This window comes from Stegostoma tigrinum, chromosome 4, assembly GCF_030684315.1.
Source record: "Stegostoma tigrinum isolate sSteTig4 chromosome 4, sSteTig4.hap1, whole genome shotgun sequence".
Classification (NCBI taxonomy): domain Eukaryota; kingdom Metazoa; phylum Chordata; class Chondrichthyes; order Orectolobiformes; family Stegostomatidae; genus Stegostoma; species Stegostoma tigrinum.
The window spans coordinates 99580751-99602230 of record NC_081357.1 but is presented as its reverse complement, the minus strand read 5'-3'; the positions used below and the strand labels follow the sequence as shown (position 1 = coordinate 99602230).

Sequence of the window (21480 nt, the reverse complement as noted above, 5' to 3'; positions counted from 1 at the left end):
CAGATAATGGTCCCTGAGGAAGGCAAACAAGGGAGGAGAGGGGAATATGTATCTGGTGATGGCATCTCGCTGGAGAAGTTGGACATGGGACTGATAATCTTCTGGATGTGGATGCTGGTGGAATGTAGGTAAGGACAAGGGGAGCCCTATTGCCATTGCAGGAGGAAGAGAAGGGGTGAAGGTGGAAGTGCAGGAGATGGGTTGGACCTGCTTGAGGGCCCTGTCAACAACGGTGCTGGGGAATCCTTGTTTGAGGAAGAAGGTAGACATTTCAGAGGCTCCCTTGTCAAAGCTGGCCTCATCTGAACATATGTGACAGGGTACTTAATCTCAATATTGCAGATAACCCCAGCCAATTAAATAAGTTCAAACCAAAACAAATGATTGTCCGACCATGTGATGATCATCAGTTATGGTAGAGTCAGAAATATCTTGCTTGGAGGTGCTATTGTAACAGCAGTTTTAATGAGATCTATTATGTAAAATAAGGAAATGAAGCAAAATATGTATAATTTAAATTGCTGAGAACCACAAGGCTTGGGTGAGAAGTTTTCTTAATTTGTTCATGGGATGTGAGTGTCATTGGCTAGACCAGCATTTGTTGCCCATCCCCATTGCCCTTGAGATGGTGGTGTTGAGTTGCCTTCTTGAACAGCTACAGTTTTAGAATGTAGGGAAGTAAGTTCCAGGATTTTGATCCAGATACCATGAAGAAACAACAATATTTCCAAGTCAAGACAATGTGTAGCTCAGAGGGAATCTCGTCACGTGGTTGTGATCCCAGGCATCTGCTGCCCTTGCCCTTCCAGAAGGTAGAGATTGCCCATTTGAAAGGTGCTTTTCAAGGCGCCTTGATGCTTTGTTGCAGTGCATCTTGTAGATGGTATAAACTGCTGGCACTGTGCATCAGTGGTGGAGAGATTGAATAGTGAAGGTAATGGATGTGGTGCCAATCAGATGAACTGCTTTTCCTGGGATGGTGCTGAGCTTCTAGCATTGGAGTTGCCATCTATCCAGGCAAATAGAAAGTATTTCCATCACACCCCTGACATGTCCCTCGTAGGTGGTAGAATGGTTTTGGGGAATCAGAAAAGGCAGGTTATCCAGCACAGAAATCTTAGCCTCTGACTTTTTCTTCAACCATCATATTTGTGTTGCTGGTCCAAATCAGTTTCTGGCCAGTGATAAACCTCAAGATGTCGATAATGGGGGAATTCAATGAAGATAGTGCCATTGAAGAATGAAGGAAATGTTTAAATTTTCTCTTCATCAAAGATTTATATATTAGCTGCCATTTCTATAAAGTGGAATCTAGATAATCCTGCAGTTATTGGTCCCTGTTTGCATCCTCCTTCAACATGGAATGTACCTCAGGATTATTGAAGGTCATCTGAAACTTTGGCCTGTCCCTAGAGCCAGAAGGTGTTTCTTCAATGCCAGTTAAGAAAAGGATCCAGGCTGACAATTCCCAAGTTGGGAGTTTGTATTTGCTCGAATCCCACCTCCTTTTTATAAAACCTTTGGAAAATGTTTTAATCTTCGGACGCCACTAACAGGCTTTTGCATGAGACCTTTGGCCTAGTGGTGCCTGCACCCAGCAGAGGGCAAGAAAGCCCTCAGGGCAAGAGCACTGTCCTCTGACTGCATTTTGTCAGGATAGCAGTGGTGTTGAGGGCACTGGAAGTTTAATCCTGTGGGAGTGGTGGTAGACAGGGCCAAGTTGCGGTGAATGTGGGACTGGGCCTATCTTCTGACCTTTTCATCACATCTGCCTGGTTTGTAAGATCAGAATGGCAGGGAATGTTTCGTCCTTTGCATCTGAGAGAACTGCATCTGTACCAGTAAAATGAGGAAGGAAGCTGAAATCCAGACCTTGCCAGAAAAATCAAAAATCAGATTTAAGCATAAAATGGATCTTTTAGGTATTTCCACAAAAATCAGTCTTCTTTGTCCCCTGTTTTCTATCCTGTCAGTGTTGGCTTCTTATTGTCATGTGGGTACACTTGCACTAGTTGCACTGTACAATCTTCCACAACTTTCTTATATACATTTGCAAGTTATTCAATTGCAGAGGCTATTATGGCTGAATTAGATCCAATCTACAACAAATGTTAACTTGTGGGGACCTCCAGCAGTGCGGAAACTCAATCAGAAACAGAAACTTGGGCCTGGGTGTTCACTCCCTAACTCCTGGCTCCCTCATGATAACTGAGTGGCTTTCATTGGCTGACAAAGCTCCATGACCACCGCACAGACCAGAGATTGGCCACGGTGAATAGCCCTATAGTGTCCAGGGATATGCAAGCTAGGTGGATTTGCCATAGGAAATGCAGGGTTACAGGGATAGGGTAGGGGTAGATGTGGGTGGGATGCTCTTCAGAGGATCGGTGTGGAATCGATTGGCCAAATGGCACGCTTACACACTGTGGGGATTGTGTGATTCTATGTAACTGAAGCCAAAATAGAAGGTACACAAATCTTGGAGACTCTTCCCTGAATTGAATTCCGTTATAAATTTGGAAGAAACACCTTGAAATGTTGAGTGACAGGTGCCAGTTTCAAGCAGGTACTTTGTTTGCAATGCACGGTTTGACAGGAAAGCTGGCAATTACAGCACACCACCGAAGTCTCACCCTAACCTTGAAGTATGATAGACTGTTTTGTTTAAATGTGGTTTTAATTATCACAATTAAAAATGACATTTTTGTAATACTGTTTCAAATTGAGCTTTAAGAACAGTATTTAAGGCATTCAGAATCAGTTTTACACTATGTCAAACAAAATTACACTCATTATCTAGAAACAGATGTCATTACCACTTAGGGGAGCAGGAAGGAAAACAAAATGGGACATTGACTATAGCATGTGCTCTACAGAGAATTATATACAGCCCTGAAGCTCCTTGAGAACCTTTGAAACTTCAATGCTGCAGCTGCTGATGTTGGTTTCTTGAACTTAGAATTACATGAACAGCAAAACATCAGCGGTGGCTCTTTCATTTCATCTGCGTTTTTTGAACTACAAGGCAGACAATGTTTTTAAGCACTGCAAGGATTCGGTATTAGTGACCAGATTTCAACTTTGCATTAGTTACATCTGATAGGTTTTATTTTGTTCTCTAAAAGCTAATCCTTAAACAGTAAATGTATTTAAATTATTTTGTAAAATGATATCTGTGGACAGACAAGAGCTGGATTCTCAATGTCAACAGGATTCATTTCATCATTTTAAACTGGTTGATCTGATAACCAGCTGTGCCCTAAGGGGCTGATAGTATGAAATACCAGCAAACCAAACCACAAATATATACTCACACAAGCAGGAAGTAAGGAGTCATTCTTGTTGTCAGCTAGCTCTTTAATTATATTTCTCAAACCCTCCGGTGAAAGACTACTGATTAAAACATTTAAAAAGAAACACAAATGAGTGACACTGTGGCCACATCATGGTCTGAACATAATAGACAGGAATTGGACTATCCACAGTGAATGGGCAGAAATTAAGGATGACAGAACCATCACAGGGGGAGAAAAACATTCTGGAAGATCAAAGCTTTCTGCATGATTTTTACATCACACTAGACATGACATCCCATAATAAGTAGTAAGGAATTGCTTTAATTGAAGATGAACTGGGTCACAAGCTAAGAAAGAGGTTGGGGTGGCTTGATGAGAGGTAGGCGAATAGTTCCTAAGTGAAGTCTTTCAAATTTGCATGATAATGCAACAATGATTATGGCACTAGTGAATTCAACTGAGGAGAAGAAAATCGTATCATGAAATGTAGGCACAATTCCCAGTGTATTTTAAACAGAACATTTTGAAAGACCATGTGAAAACATATAAAAGGCAACACGACAACAAACTTGAGAGGAACTTCCCTGAGTGGGATGGGTGTAACTACATGGTAAAGATAACCTGACGGAACATATTGGCCAACTTGCCAAAGGAGCGCACTGAGGAAATTGTACCCACTGGTTAAGGTGCCAAGTTATGTTTTCATACCTCCAGGGCTGGATAATCTTGAAGAATCTTGAGAACTGCTGGATTTGTTTCGGTTTTGGTTTTTCCGTTTACTACTGGCAGCCCTCACGGAACGTAACAGAACTTCACTGGCTTTGAAAAACGCCACCATAAAGGGCTGCTTAGATTGTGGTCCATGTCTTCCTATGAGGCCAGCTGATCTAATATTGATGGTGCGACCTAAAATAAACCCAGAGTTAATGTCTGAATATTCACAAGTCTTCAGCTTAAAAATAACTGTAAACATTTCCAGGCCAAGCAGCATCTCAGGAGCACAAAAGCTGACGTTTCGGGCCTAGACCCTTCATCAGAGAGGGGGATGGGGAGAGGGAACTGGAATAAATAGGGAGAGAGGGGGAGGCGGACCGAAGATGGAGAGTAAAGAAGATAGGTGCTTTCCGGAGAGACCACTCTGTCCGTGACTCCCTTGTTCGCTCCACACTGCCCTCCAACCCCACCACACCCGGCACCTTCCCCTGCAACCGCAGGAAATGCTACACTTGCCCCCACACCTCCTCCCTCACCCCTATCCCAGGCCCCAAGATGACATTCCACATTAAGCGGAGGTTCACCTGCACATCTGCCAATGTGGTATACTGCATCCACTGTACCCGGTGTGGCTTCCTCTACATTGGGGAAACCAAGCGGAGGCTTGGAGACCGCTTTGCAGAACACCTCCGCTCAGTTCGCAACAAACAACTGCACCTCCCAGTCGCAAACCATTTCCACTCCCCCTCCCATTCTTTAGATGACATGTCCATCATGGGCCTCCTGCACTGCCACAATGATGCCACCCGAAGGTTGCAGGAACAGCAACTCATATTCCACCTGGGAACCCTGCAGCCTAATGGTATCAATGTGGACTTCACCAGTTTCAAAATCTCCCCTACCCCAACTGCATCCCTAAACCAACCCAGTTCGTCCCCTCCCCCCACTGCACCACACAACCAGCCCAGCTCTTCCCCCCCACCCACTGCATCCCAAAACCAGTCCAACCAGTCTCTGCCTCCCTAACCTGTTCTTCCTCTCACCCATCCCTTCCTCCCACCCCAAGCCGCACCCCCAGCTACCTACTAACCTCATCCCACCTCCTTGACCTGTCCGTCTTCCCTGGACTGACCTATCCCCTCCCTACCTCCCCACCTATAAACTCTCTCCACCTATCTTCTTTACTCTCCATCTTCGGTCCGCCTCCCCCTCTCTCCCTATTTATTCCAGTTCCCTCTCCCCATCCCCCTCTCTGATGAAGGGTCTAGGCCCGAAACGTCAGCTTTTGTGCTCCTGAGATGCTGCTTGGCCTGCTGTGTTCATCCAGCCTCACATTTTATTATCTTGGAATTCTCCAGCATCTGCAGTTCCCATTATCTCTGTAAACATTTCCACAGGCCTTTTTCCTGTACATATTCCAATCAAATTCCAATCAATAAAGCTTGCAGCTCTGTTTTGCTCTTCACCATTTGATTATATTACCATTTTTGAGTCAACATGAAGCCTAATTGTACAACACTAGTGTCATCGATCTGACTCCCAGCCACATGACAGCAATAAGGTGGGAGATCACATGAAGAAAATACTCTCTCACTACTTAAAAGTGTCTCACCAGATACAGGTTGTTTCACTCCAGTTTTAAAAGTAAATTTGTAGACTTCTTGATGTCAGATGATTTTAATTTCTGCAAAGGGCTACAATTCAGATCACTTTGTCGCTAGGTACAGTATTTGCATCACTTGCTATCTCAGGATATCAGTCACCTCTGCCAGTCCGTGGCAGTGTAATGGTTGTTTAAGGTAGTTCTGCTAATCCTGCTTTGTCTATACAGTGCCTAGGACCTGCCTAAGTATCAACAGCAGAGGATAGACCACTGGTGAGTTTGCATGGAAAAGGCATTTGTCTCAATTATGAGCAACACATGAACATACTTAACAAGATTTAGCAAAATTAATGTACAATATGAATAATATTTTTATTATCAATTATTTATTTATTAATAACACATTTATTATTTGGGCATAATTACCAAGGATCCTTGGGAGGTGTACCGAAGGCATCTCCTCCAGCAACAGAACTCCCTGTCACCATCTAAAACTCATGTGAGACATCATCCCATTGGGCCAAACCATTGCAAATTCTACATCAATTCTTTATTACGGGCATACTGCAATTTCTAAAACAAATCTCCCTCCCTAATTTCATAATCTGCCTTTAAACACACTGTGACTTAATTTTTCCTGAACCAGTCCCTCTTTTTCGCGCTCTCAGACTTTGTAAGAAGCACTACAACACTGTGGCAAAATTAAAATTACACTATTTCACACATCCTTAGACATGGGGGAACACTCCACAACACAGACACACTAAGAAATGGACACAAAGAAATAGAATAAGAAAGGAAAAAGAGATTATTCAGCCAGAAACAACTTACGTGCAAAACAGTTAAGAGATATCAGTTTAACGATATCCTTGCTTTTAAGATGCAGTCCCAAGGTCCAAAACTAGAGTTAGCAGTCTCAAATTATTTTGTGCAGGTTGTTAGTTGGCTCGTCATCAGTTGAGGAAATCTAGGACGTTTTGTTTTACAAATCTCTCCACAAATTTTCTGAGAAAGTGAAATTTCTATTTTGTCAAAAGGAAGGTTTTGCGGAGAGTACAAATACATGTTGTTTGCTTTCTGAGATCAGAGGTTTTTTTACCCTTTGTAGCCTGAAGTTAAAGCTGTTCATCTCATCAGTTTACATTGTATGGAGCAAAGATTACCCCATAAACAGCTCCAGTTAAAAAGGCAATTGCATTCAGTGCATGCGAGTCAATCCTCCAGAGGGGAAGAAGCAGTGATCTTCAACACAAAGGTTTGTATTGCAGATAGAATGAGCATAGACAATTGACTAAGCGGAGGTGATAGCCTAGTGATATTATTGCTAGACCAGCAATGCAGAGATCTGAATAATAATCTGCAGATAATAAAATGTGAGGCTGGATGAACACAGCAGGCCCAGCAGCATCTCAGGAGCACAAAAGCTGACGTTTCGGGCCTAGACCCTTCATCAGAGAGGGGGATGGGGTGAGGGTTCTGGAATAAATAGGGAGAGAGGGGGAGGCGTACCAAAGATGGAGAGAAAAGAAGATAGGTGGAGAGGAGAGTATAGGTGGGGAAGTAGGGAGGGGATAGGTCAGTCCAGGGAAGATGGACAGGTCAAGGAGGTGGGATGAGGTTAGTAGGTAGGAAATGGAGGTGCGGTTTGGGGTGGGAGGAAGGGATGGGTGAGAGGAAGAACAGGTTAGGGAGGCAGAGACAGGTTGGACTGGTTTTGGGATGCAGTGGGTGGAGGGGAAGAGCTGGGCTGGTTGTGTGGTGAAGTGGGGGGAGGGGACGAACTGGGCTGGTTTTGGGATGCGGCGGGGGAAGGGGAGATTTTGAAGCTGGTGAAGTCCACATTGATACCATTGGGATGCAGGGTTCCCAAGCGGAATATGAGTTGCTGTTCCTGCAAGCTTCGGGTGGCATCATTGTGGCACTGCAGGAGGCCCATGATGGACATGTCATCTAAAGAATGGGAGGGGGAGTGGAAATGGTTTGCGACTGGGAGGTGTAGTTGTTTATTGCGAACCGAGCGGAGGTGTTCTGCAAAGTGGTCCCCAAGCCTCTGCTTGGTTTCCCCAATGTAGAGGAAGCCACACCGGGTACAATGGATGCAGTACTGGCTTCCTCTACATTGGGTCTGCCTCCCCCTCTCTCCCTATTTATTCCAGAACCCTCACCCCATCCCCCTCTCTGATGAAGGGTCCAGGCCCGAAACGTCAGCTTTTGTGCTCCTGGGATGCTGCTGGGCCTGCTGTGTTCATCCAGCCTCACATTTTATTATCTTGGATTCTCCAGCATCTGCAGTTCCCATTATCTCTAATAATCTGCAGAGCTGGGTTCAAATCCTACTGTGGCAGATGAAACTGAAAATGGAATTAACCATGAAACTGTGGACAGAAAAACCCATCTGGTTCACAAAAGAACTGTAGGGAAGGAAACTGCTTGTATTGACCTGATCTGGCCTACGTGTGATTCCAGATCCACAACAATAGTGTTGATTCTAAGTGCCTCTAAGCAATAAATGCAGGTCGAGTGAATGACTACCAACCCAAGAATTAAACAAATAAGTCAGAGTCATGCAGCTGATAGCCTAGGTACAAGTTGCAATTAGGTACAACTGTTTCTAAAGCAAATTAGAACTATAGCATTCCATACCTATCATACCAGTATTGTCTGCCTGATGACAAGTTCCTAGAAAGTTATTGCTAAGTTCAGTCACATGATTATAGCAGCTATCTTTGTTGAGCTGATAAATGTGTTTCTAAAAATAGTCACCATTCTGTACTAAAGTTAATTTCCATTCCATTTGTAACTTATTTTAGAACTATTCCATTATACAATAGAACCTACACCAACAATTTCGTAATTCTTTGCTCCCAGAACACCATTACCAGTGAGCAGAGTGTACCTGCTCCTGGGGCAGAGGCCTCTGAGCTCTGTTGCTCATCATTTACAAATCAATCGCCTTACAGAAAAAGTCACAGCCATTCAGAACAACCTGAAAATCAAATTGCCCATAGCAAATTTACTCAAAATTGATTTGGGCTGGAGATTTTCACTGTTAAGTCTATTGCAGCATCTGGAGGTCTGCTGGTGTTTGCACTTTAGTTTCCTCCCAGGTAGCAGTGATTTACTAGTATTCTCATTAGAAGTAAAATTATTGCAATGACAAGTGTAACAGCTTTATCGGCAGGTATTTATTCTGGCAGCATAAACAGTTTATTTGGTAAAATGTAAGGCACTCTCAGAGAAAAACCTTGACCTGTTATATGAAACTGTACAGCTGCCCACACCAGCTGCTTCGCAAGCTGGAATCAGGGGGCTAAACTCTTTGAACTTGTTCATATTGAAGTAAACTTCCATATGTTCCCCACCTAATTTCCCCTTGCCTCCCTTTTTGTTGTTAGCATCGCATGGTCAAACGGTTTACTTCATGACACAAGCAACTTTGCAACATGGAAACGATGGATAGTAAAAGCATCTGCCTCCCAAATGTGCAATTAGATTAATCTTTATTTTGAAAGAATTTAGATCTATTCATACAAGCAAACCTTTAACAAATAATCTGTTAAGGTACTTTTAAAGGGAAAGCCTAAGGTGGCCAAAAGCTAAAGTCTGTATTTTGCAAGAAAACGTTCTGTCCTGGCACATATGAATGGAACTGTTTTATTTGTGGTTTTAGCCATTTCCATTCTATTTCCACTGTAACAAATGTATTAGTTCAGATCAAACTTCCTCTCTCTGGCAGCTTGTTTGCTGTAAAAGAGAAATTACAAATTCCATCCAAATATCATACCTTGAAATGGCCCACTTCAATACATAAACACTTTTAAAACATGTTTATTCAGATGTTTGACTTCAAATTAGTTTAAGATGTTTCCAATGAAAAGCAAAAAACGGAACACTTTAATGAGCCTATGCAGCTGTATCATGCATGTCTACACCAAACTACTGTTTAAAAAAAGTCAAATGACATAACAGAATGTCTTTGCAAGTCATAGTCAACACTGTGTGATGAGATGTTTTAACCGGTTTGAAGCGTAGACTTTGAAAAATAAATTAGATTACTTCCATTTCATTCTACCTAATCCAACATCAACAAATGACCTAATGCACTTCCAAAAAAAATTACAGGCATTTTTGGTCCGTAATAAAGCTCTATCTGTTGGACTCAATCGGCATTTCATCTCTTGTACACTGTTTAGGGCCCATGGTTTAATTTCTGCCATTTTGGAAGTTCAGTCCCAGAAACAAATGCAAAACAAAAATGCCCACTTTCTTATTTTAAGATGCTTCTATTCTTGCCTATTTTCTACTTTTATCTCATCTCAGCAGAACATCCTTGTTCTGCAGACACTGATTTACCCTTTGTTTCTTGGTGTAGCTATCATTATTATCATTGAATCAATCAACATTCATCACTTGCACCATTAACATCACCATGACAGTTTGCAACAAGCATCGACATGTTGTTTGAACAAAAGGACATCGCCAGCTAACCGTGATCTTGATCTCAGCCAACTCAGCACATATCCTATGTCTGGAATAAAGACACAACAATCGAGCGATCTCATATAATCTGACTTGTGTCTCCTAAGCCAAGAGCAGTGCAGCTCCCGCTCCCTTGGTTGAAATCAGGTGATTGAACTCAAAGCAGCAGTGGTAGCTGGAACTTTCCAAATCCACCACTGACTTTATCACTGATACAAGGCAGATTTGACCTGGATTAGGAGGAAGGGGTCAGTTTTCTCTGTCCAAAGGTGACTTCATTCCACTGAACCAACAAGGAGTGTTTGCAAATTCACAGCAGGGGATGGTTATTGAGGTCAAGTGTCAACCTCTGTGGTGATTTCAGTGCTGGATTAAAAGGATAAAATGTTATCCTGCTGCATGTTTTGGGGAATTCATTGCCAATCTTCAAATATTCAATTTTCAATTATAATCTTCTCAACTCTGAAGAGGCACATTACCTCAATGCGTGGTGGGGGGAGCTAAATTCAAAATCTAAAAATTATTGATACACCCTTGAATTCTATCACAACTTTCACCCTGATGATTTAACTGTTAAAAATTAAGCCCAGCAATTTATGAGCAGTATTTGATTTTGGAACATTGACACGACCACCAGCAATCATTTCCATCAACCATATGTTGCTTTTTCAAAATGTCCCTCGGCTGACGATTGGATCAGTTGGGCATTAAAATGTTAAAAAATCTCAAACCTGAAGACTGACCACCTCAAATATATCCTCATCCCTCATCACAGAGTTAGATGACAACTGAACTTCTGCCTGGGCCTCAAGAAAGCTAGTAGCTGAACAAAGGAACAGACGAGTTCGGTGCCTAGCCAATTCTAGTGAAGAGATATAGAAATAAGGCAACCTGCTTCTTATCTCACAATCAAACCCGCTCCATTATTCACATCCGCAAGATGGCTCCTGTGCTCAGGCTCTACCACTCTGAATGCTTTCCTTTTCTTTTTTCCTTTTTTTTTGTTTTTTTCCTCTTTATTTTACTCACTTATTCCTTTAGTCACCAGCAGTGAGGGCGAGGAATCCCAGCATGAGCATAGGTGGGCAGCAATGATTGGGCCCATCACGTACCTCATGGCAGTAGCAATGGAGCCCTTCTCTACTTTCCCAGCATGAGTGCGGGATCTGGCAATGAATCAGCAGCTGCTATGTCAGTGAAAGTGACGCCAGTGAGATAGGTCCAGCAATGAGAGGTGGCACCTGAGGGTCGGCGACTTCATTGTTGGTGGGTCCGGTGCTGGTGGCAGCAAAGCTGTGGTGGAAGGGCATCATGGCAACATCATCAAGACAAGCCTAGTGGTGAGGCATGTGACTCTGACGTTGGCGGCTGTATGGCAGGCGGTGGTGGAGGAGAACTGGCCCAGTGGAGAAACATGTCACCTGAAGAGAGGCAATTTCAACCTTGGTTGGATCCAGTGTACCCAGCCACAGGGAGCTGGAGGAGCGGTGATTGCACAGACACCATTGATGATGAACTGGCTCAAGATTGATGGACTCTCTTTAACCTATATCTTTCTTTATTTTCTTATTTTTTAACCAATTTAAAATGGTGCTGGATCATGGGGCCATTAGAAAAGATATTCTCCAAAAGAAAGTAATCTTACACTCCACACAATACAGGTTTACCAATCCCACCCTCTGCAGTCTTTCTAATCTCACCCTCTTATGCATGTACTGGCTGTGACCCACAAATCTTCCAATCCATCTCAGATCCTTCTGATTGCTTCCAGTCTCTCTGTTCCCTAATCTCATCCAATCTGAACTTCCTGACATTCTTCTGTCACCGATCCCTCCAGGTTCTGGTCTGGACAATTACAGCCTTCGATTTCCCCACTCCCTGGGCCTTCTCTATCCTTCATGATCTCCCATTGGCCACTGAGGTGTTGATCAAACAGAAGAACTGATCTCAAATGACACAATTAGTGAGAGGTGTTTTTCCCTTTCTTCACTGAATGCAATGGAGCAGGCCTGACAACATAGAGCTGTTATGAATTCGTTTTTGAGGCCCAGTACAAGTTGAAACCGTTCAACCCAAGTGATGTAAACAATAAGCAAAATTCAAACCAAAGGTCACAATGTTGTTTCCATTAATGGTCAAGGCAACACTACAGAAATACATGCCAATTAGACCAAACCACACAGTCGAGGGATTCAGCTTGTGAAAAGCTGCACAATCTTCTTGAAATGTAAATAAAAGTATTCTTCACAAACACAGCCTTGTAACAAAACATGGTAAATTTGGGATTTGGTTTCTTAAACAGTTTTGGTTTCTTTATTTGCTCCGTGGGAGTTCAGTTTAGTTAAATCAACAACCAGAAAGCTGAACACATTAGAGCCAATTCTGCACTTGGCCAAAGACTCCAGCGGTGTTGCTCTGTGTACAACATGGTCAGTACGGACATCATAGGCAAAATGCGGTTCTTCTGCACTCTAAGTGACTGTAGTAACTCTTGACCTGTCTCGCACCAATATGGGCCTAAGACATTAACAGGGCATGTGGTAATGTCAGGCATGGTTGTTGTTTCACATTGGTCACTTTCTTGGTTAAAGGCTGAAAACACAGAAATTGGAACACGTTAAAGGTACAACGAGGGGAATTTTAACACACAGGGCAGCTAGGAGACAGGGTGAGGCAAGGTTAAATTCTAGAAGTTGGAAAACTTAAACCCAGACCACCATGAATTTGCCAGCTACTAGTTTAATTGTGGAATAGCTGGGGAATGGAATTGAATAATTGGATTGAAAATTATATCATGTACATGAGGCCACAATGTCACCAATGGTTTATGGCTACTGATTTGGGAACTCCAACAGTTTCAGGGAGAGCTGTCAGATCCAACTACTAAGTGTTTTCTTTTTCCTTTGAAATTACCCATGGGTTAAGGATATGGGCCAGTTCACTATTGCCACTCCGCAGCTAACCAGCTCTGATCCACTTCCCTTCCCACAATCAGCTGAGCACCAGTCTTCAATCAGCAATCTACTCCATCCGTGACCATTTACTCCTCAGTCCTTCTCTAGTGACCACCGCCCTTGCAAGTACCCCACTTAGATGTGGACAGTTAATTTTGAAAGGAGAGAATTATATCCAATAATAGGTTGACTAATTTTTGTTGTCATTTTCCTTCAGATGGGTTTTTATCCAGTGTTTAGCCAAATCTTGGGCAATACCAAGTTTCCTAGGAGTCAAGGAGGGGCTGGAATGCCTGGATTCCATTTAAAAAAGATGGCAAAGTGCAAGTGCCAAAAAGGGTGTCTACATATGTCGCATCAGCTTCAGGCCAATGGCTCTTGTTGTGTTGGTTCGAACAGACACGACTTCAGCTCTCAGAGACTACTTTATAAGCATGTGCTGGGACACACACTTGGAAAACTCTATTAAGCTATCTCTCTGATATACAGTCAGAATGACAATATATAGTCTTAATTCTCACATTTAATTACAATGTTCACTTATCATTAATTATCTTAGTACTTACCTCACCTACCTTTATCAATAAACAGGGCTACACCTGCTTTGAAAATGTCACTTTCATTTTCTCATTAGCACCAAGATGTTTGTTGTCACTGTGAGCCTAACAATATTGCCTATCTATTACTCATCACCCCAAAACTGTTGGTTCAAGCTGTGAAGATAGTTCAAGTTTTACAACTCACATTCTTAGCAAGCTTCCACACCACTGTCTACATATTCCATCAAAAGTGTTGTCTACATTTCCTATCATGATCAGAAAGAGTGATGATAGTTTTGTCTGCATCAATCTCTCCTTAATGCAATCCATAGGTACTTTGTATTTACCATTGCATTAAGTTCGTCCTTTTCACTACAGTAAAACACGTAATCTCTAGTTAGTCATTTCTCACCTGCTTTGTTCCAATGCCAAATACATTAGATCCCACAATACCTAAAGGGCAGTCCTATTTCTCATGTAGCAATATCCCAATCATCATTACTATATCTGGCTTGACTATTCTACTTTGCCTTAATTTTTGATGTTGTACATATTGCTGTACAACAATTAAAATTGGTTTTATTTTTGGTGACTCTTATTTGCTTTGGCAGTTAATTTGAACATCGATTCTATAATTGTAAGCATTTCCTTTGACAATTTATGCTCATCCCATTCTATTCCTTGGTCTCACCTCACTCTCAGCTCCTATATGCTTCATCATTAGGTTGTTTTAATTCTACCAGATGACTCCTCCTGTTTGAAGCGTTAGCCACATTCCTATTTAATTCTAGTTTCAAACTGTTTACATTAAAACATGGGTACACATCCCTTTTCAACATGCTGCCATTGGTTGGATATGGAACCAATCTCTGGCAGGGTTTGCGTTGTTCACTGTATCAATCTTAGTTCAGCAGTCCAAGCAGAATATGTCAAAAGAAAGCAAAGAATCAAAGACAAATTTTGAATGTGAGTGTTGTTCCTAGAAATCAGAATATATATATATCTTGCCCCCTGACAAACCAACTGCTGTAAAAAATCAGAGATAATGGGAACTGCAGATGCTGGAGATTCCAAGATAATAAAATGTGAGGCTGGATGAACACAGCAGGCCAAGCAGCATCTCAGGAGCACAAAAGCTGACGTTTCGGGCCTAGACCCTTCATCAGAGAGCTCTCTGATGAAGGGTCTAGGCCCGAAACGTCAGCTTTTGTGCTCCTGAGATGCTGCTTGGCCTGCTGTGTTCATCCAGCCTCACATTTTATTATGCTGTAAAAAATTCCTTGTCTCTTCAGTCAGTTTACTAAATGCATCACAAATGTTGTCAAATTCCTAAAATTCACAAAGCAGCTAATGAGCAATTGACCAGATTGTGACTTAGATTCCAAGTTACAGAGCAATTCACATAACCAAAGGTACACAAGTTCCCATGCTTCTCATAGCTTCATAGCTTCTCATTTTGCCTCCAAATCATATGTACACCCTTCTAGTGCTAGATAAGGCAGAAGCCATGTTGATAATTGCATTGTCGGGGACACAGTTGGAATGAAGCAGAGTGAACACAGTCTGGAAGTTCAATCTGTCCCATAAAGATTCAGTGAGACTGTGCAATAGGTGAGTGAGACAGGAAGTGAGGTAGTGTCACATGATTGCATTCTCTCTTGCAGCCTTGTGGCAAAATGAAGCTAGATGAAGACTTTCTTTAAGGTAAGTTTGGATTTGGGAGCTCAGCACTCCAGCTAACTTGCTCCCTTAACATCACAAAGGTGAACTGGAGTTCAGTGGCAGGAAGGACACACAAGCAGTGTTACTTCATGGAGCCACCTACGACTTTCAGGTTAGCATTTGGCCAATTTCTACAGGTATTTGCTGTGATTACAGAACCACGGTCAGTGGTTTCAGTAGTCCTTCAAATTTACTGATGTGGCATGCATTGAATGTCTTTGTCCCAACTTCAAAGGGTCCTGTGGAATCCAGTTGATCGCAGCAGGGGGCTGCCAGGATCACAATGGTGGAGCTGCCCAGAGAGATGTCATGATCTGACGCATGCTACTCAACCTCTCAATCAAGACCCTGAGCTGAGAAGGCCTGGAGTTTGGACTGGGTGGCAGCTGTTGGTGCTATTCGACTGGCAAAAGCACTGGCAGAATGACATTGGAGGGACGGCAAATGCTGTCATCTTAAAAAAAGGGAAAGTGAGTATGTATTGTGTAGTGTCACTGACACCAACCTTGCAAACTGCAGGCCAGGCTGTTAGGAGGCTCCACTGTACCAGCGAATACTCTTATCCATACCATGGTGGAAACAGTGTAGCTTACAGTTCAGTCTGAGAGCTTGCATGACTTAAATCAGAGCTTCTATTGCTGCCTGCAAACACTGGACTGTACTTGTGATGCAGTAGAAACTGAGGCATCAATTTTCATGCACCACACCAAGGGTGGTTCTGCTGGGTGGTTAACTGAGCTGGCCACTTCTTCCATGATTTTCAGAATGAGCTCAAAGCTAAGCCATCCTCTAACACACTTTTCAGTGCTCCTTGACAGTGACTGCAGCCTTCTGGGTAAGGGCTGTCAATGCACCAAGCCTTTTATAACATGTATGTTGGTCTTCTTCTTCTGTAGGCTGGCTCAAGGTCTTCATCTATGTCCTCCACTCCAGAATCTATTCTGTGATCTTGGCTTCTGACCTACTGTGGTCTCTCTGACTGGCCCAGCCACAAAGCTACTACTGAGCCATTCTCTCAAGTGCACATAGTGCTGATATTCCTGCTGGCGGGGAAAAGTGAGCAACAGTGTTTCTTCTTCATCATTATCCTCCTGCTCTTCCAGTGGGGCCTGGACAGTTTACAGCTCTTATGCATTTCAGAGGAGTGAGGCAGAAGGGAAGGGTTTTGCTAACAGCTAGAGGGGTATATTTACACTATGGTCAACTTGTCAATCAGAAAAGATTGTGGAACAAGGAGGAGAAGTTGGATTAAGAAGCAGACATAGGGGATTTAGCACCTTTCTGCAGTATTAGACCCTCTGCTGGTCACAGTTTCCATTCTGACAGCTCCAGTAATGGGGACAATTCCCTCACGAGTGTATGTAGCTGGAGGTGCCTATGGTTGGAAAGGTGCTCCTACTCCCCTGTTGCGCACCAACCTTTCCTAATTCAGCAGGTTTTATGCAGTGTGCTTGGCTGCCACAGCTGGAGAGCTGACATTGTTTGCATGTTGAGAGATCGGACTGTGGGGTTTACAGAAACACAGTTGTCTGAGGGCAATGAGAAGTTATGAGGGTCCAAGCTGTGATTTTGGTGAGTGAAAGGGATGCGTTGCACTGAGAAATGTCTGAGATTAGTGGTGTAGTTAATGGGATGTGGCCTTTGACAATGCAACCACCGACATTCAGCACTCAAGTGAAGTCAATCAATTTCTTGAGACACTGTATCCAGGCCCTGAGGTTATAATCAACAGAGTCTGGTTGTCTACCTCATAAAATTACCTAGTTTCATCGTTTTTTTCTAGTGTGTCATTGAATTAACTCTATGAATAGATGCCTTCTAGCCTCATCTCCTGCACTGTATCAAGACCTGTGGTGCACCTTAGGAAAAATAAAGGCCTGTGCTTTGCCATGTTGTGCTGTTATTGAGAGCTCCACAGGTCAAAATCACTTTTGGAATGACTGCCAGCTTCAGTTCCAACTACAATGCACTTCAACGGCCTCAGGTATTCACGTCAACCCCAAATGCAACTTCTTTCCCATGATCTGTGAGAAAAATAAATGTCAAAAATACAACTTGCCGAAATAAATAAAAATATCAAAGAAGTCCTCTGGTTTCGATACAAACAGGGCCCAGCAGTCTCTTTGTGGTGGGTACTGGAATCATTTGTCTCCAAGTTAGAGAGAAGTTACAGAGAAGAACTGTGCCTGGGATCAGGGGTTCGAGCTATGTGGACAGACTGGAGAATTTGGGAGTATTCCCGTGATGGCGGATAACAGGATGTGCAAATTTTGAATAGTTCTGATAGAGTGCACAACGGAAACCTGTTTCCATGCATAGGAGGGTCAATTATTCAGAGGGAACAAATATAAGACAATTGACAAAAATAAGAGGGGAGGTGAAGACAGCATTTAAAAAAATGTATATATAATAATAATTGGTATGATCTACAACATTCTGTCAGAAAGTGTGGTCGAAACAGACTCATTAGTACGTTTCAGACAAGCTGGAATAACCTTTGAAAAGGAGAACACATCTGTGATATGTGGAAAGAGCAAGGGAACGGTACCAACTGGATCATTGTTTCAAAGAAGCAACGCAAGCACAAGAACTGTGTGGCCTCTTGCTGTGCCACCTACATCTATTTGCTTTTGATGTGTTGCTTGTGAACGTGCGGTAGAATTTATTGCCTCACCATTCTGTCATGTTAAATTTGTCTGATGCTCATAGTCCAATTTAAATAGCATACTAAAATCCACACTCACCTCAAATTACGTTAGTCCCATTTGCCTATGTTCAGCCCATAGCCCTCTAAATCTTTCCTATCCATGTACCTGTCCAAATGTCTTTTAAATCTTGTAACTGTACCTACATCAACACTTCCTCTGGCAATTCATTCCATACATGCACCACCCTCTGCCTGAAAAAGTTGTCCCAACCCTTTTAAATCTTTCTCCTCTCACTGTAAACCTATGTCCTCTTGTTTTCAACTCCTCTACTCTAGGGAAAAAAAACCTTTGCTATTCACCTTATCAATGTCTGAAAAATTAACTAATCCAACAATGTCCTTCAGCAGAAAAGATGCCCAAAACTGCATTTACTTCCGTGAGCTACATTCAATTTGAAAAAATTCCTTTGACATGTTATCAAGTGTTATATCCTAGAATCATTGAATCCCTACAGTGTAGAAACAGGACCTTCGGCCCAACAAGTCCACACCAACCAGAACAGCATCCCAGCCAGACCCACCCCCCTGTAACCCACCTAATCTACACATGCCTGAACAATGTGGGTAATTTAGCATGGCCAATCCACTTAACCTGCACACCTTTGAATTGTAGGAGGAAACCACAGCACCCGGAGGAAGCCCACGGAGACATGGGGAGAATGTGTAAACTCCTCACAGACAGTTGCCCGAGAGTGGAATTGAACCCGGGTCCCTTGCGCTGAAGTTTGCATTTAGGGTTGACGCGTACATCTGAGGCCTATTCCTGAAAATTATTCAAGATCCTGAATAGCCTGCTACTGACCGCTTTACATGAGCTGAAGATCTTCGATAGATTGTCAGCTGGATTCTCTCTACGGCAGCTCTCCGATCTTGGAATTAAAAACTGCGGCTTGAAACCATATTCGAGGGCTTTGACGTGATCTGGAGAGGAGCTGGAGTGAAAATCTGAGGGAGTGCTGTGACGTTGGTGTTCTTGTCCTGTTTGGATGAAATGCTAAACCCTGCTACTGCTGACCTATTCAAAGAGAAGTTAAAGATCCCTTGCTGTGATCAGAGGCAGAGGAAGAGGTTACCCATGTCTGGGGCCAAGTAAAAATAAGTTCATTTATCATTCATGCCAGTGCTACTGAGGTGTCTAAAACAGCCAACACTTTTGCCTCTGTAACATTACAGTGCAAAACATTGCCTACAAAGTATTTGGAAGAGTTTGACGGAGGTGAAACACTGCTTCACAAATATATCTTACCATACGGAAGATTGAACCCATCCGTTGCAGAAACAAAACAGAGACTTCTCATCCATTACCCCCATCTCTATGCATCCTGAAATCTGGCTTTCATTGATCTATATATTTAATTAGTTCAGCTTGCTGTTCCATTTATCTTGCAGCAACAAAGCCTACTGTTGCCAGAGTTTGTAATTGTAACATTACAAGTACTGCTACCATTTCTGTCAGCTGTGAAAGAAAAAAAAGATACAACACAAAACCTATACTTTTATTTCTGCATCTGCTTGACCTCTTCTACCACACTCTGTTGCTTAGGCCAGAACACTGTTTCAACAGGTTTAACTGGAAGATACCCTCAAACAATTATTAACAAACAGGACTGGATGAAATGGTTAATAATTTACATATGAATTTATATATATATATATGTGATTATAATTATAATGGCCAATAATATGAACTTGGTGACCAAGAGAAAGCAAAATAAATGCGTCTTGAATGTTCCTGCATCAAGAGGCTTTCAACATTGAAATAAAACAAACAGTAGCAAAACATAACATAGACTTAACAGAGGCACAAACGTGCAAAAAGAGCTCAGGGGCACAAGGGAAGTAAAAAGATTTTGAGCAGGTCAGAATGGAGGATGTTACCATGACAGTAGATATGGACAACCAAGGACCAGCATTTTCTCCCCGTTTTTCCCCTCAACTAGTTGTTGGCTGTAGATTTAAGAATGGTCCCTTTGAATGATGCTGATAGCCCTAAAAATTAATCCAAGAAACTAAAACACAATCTCCAAGAAGCCAGTTGTAAACTAAGTAATAAAGAATTGTTTCCTTTCTAAATGTATCTATTTAGTGTTTTAAAATATGCATTTCTCAGAATTGCCAAGTATTTGACTGCATTTGTTTTTGTTCCAACACTTGCTGGAAAACCACTCCAATAATAATCTCCCTCCATGCCAGCATTGTATTCCCCCTACTTCCCAGGCTGACCTATTTTGAATGCCCTACTGTGTCCATGGGATCAGGCAGCCCTCCCCATAATACCATACCTAAGTGACTAATCTGAAGCTCTCTCATAGTCAAGATGCACTTTTCCACCCAGCATTGCCTGGTAATGAATGGGATTGGACAAATTCTAACAGTTAACTTGGTCGAGAGAGAAGCTGTGACCTAGACAACAACGGCCTAACCCACTGATTTATCCACGGCGGGAGCAAGTTATGGAAATGTTAAATATAAAAAAGAAGAAAATGGCAGACAGCACCAGCACGTACGTGGACACAGTCGAAACTGTATTATGTTGTTTTATTTGCAACTTTAAAGAAAGGCCTGAGCTTTATTTGAGCATTTCCCATTTTTCTATGTTATCTTTGAGTCAATAGCCTGGAATTCTTCACTTCAAGTCTGGGAGCATGTCAAGAACAATATTTTATCATGCAGTAGCCCCCAGAACTCTTTTATTCTCCAGTGACCTCAAGTCACAAATTTAAGTTCTGTCAACAAAGCTAATGGGTTGTATGTGTTTTCACAGTGGCTATGTTATTGGACAACGAAAGACTTGATCTCGAAGTTGGAGGGACCTGGCATTTCCTCATTCCACAGGCAACAAAAGGTATCCCAGAAAGTTAGATCTTCATTTTGTTACACTGGGATTCCTTGGGATGCAGGCTGGAAAATCCCAGAATGAGAGCAGATTGTGAAGGGTGTGGAGGTGGGCCATGGAGAATGCCTGTCTCAATACACTAACATGGTGTTTCAGTTTAATTAAGGAAACAAAAAAAACAAAAGAAATCCCTCCAGTCCTCAACCCTCACACACACCTCACGTTATGCCGCTCTACCTAATCCATCGCCCCATTCGAACCCATGCCAATACATGCCATAGCACACCACCGTTTACATTCACAACTGCCATAGCAGCTCACTAGTATCCATCATGGGCAGGCCTCAGGGCTCATGCAAAGTTGAGAGAATTTTATTTTATAACTGCACCTCACTGACCCATCCATTACCAGCAAGGTATGGGGCCAAGTCAAGTTCAAGAAGCACTCTCATGAATGAGATGCCAACCTGGTGATGCTACAACACAGGACAACAAGCATACCAGAAGCATTAAACAGAACAGAAAAAGAACTTGCTAAAAACAATCAATACTTCTGGCAGCATTCCATGGAGGCAGAAGTCTCTATTTGATGATCTTTCATCTGAATGATTAGGTATATACATTCATGGGC

At 42.5% G+C, this 21480-nt stretch overlaps 1 protein-coding gene across 1 annotated transcript in view; it reads right to left on the bottom strand.

Annotated features, from left to right (window-relative positions):
* Positions 1-21480, bottom strand: part of bmp5 (bone morphogenetic protein 5) — a 116715-nt gene that overhangs the window by 20107 nt on the left and 75128 nt on the right. The window contains exon 4 of the mRNA XM_048531391.2: positions 4005-4202. Coding sequence (XP_048387348.1) covers positions 4005-4202 — 198 coding nt within the window. The remainder of the gene's footprint in view (positions 1-4004; positions 4203-21480) is intronic.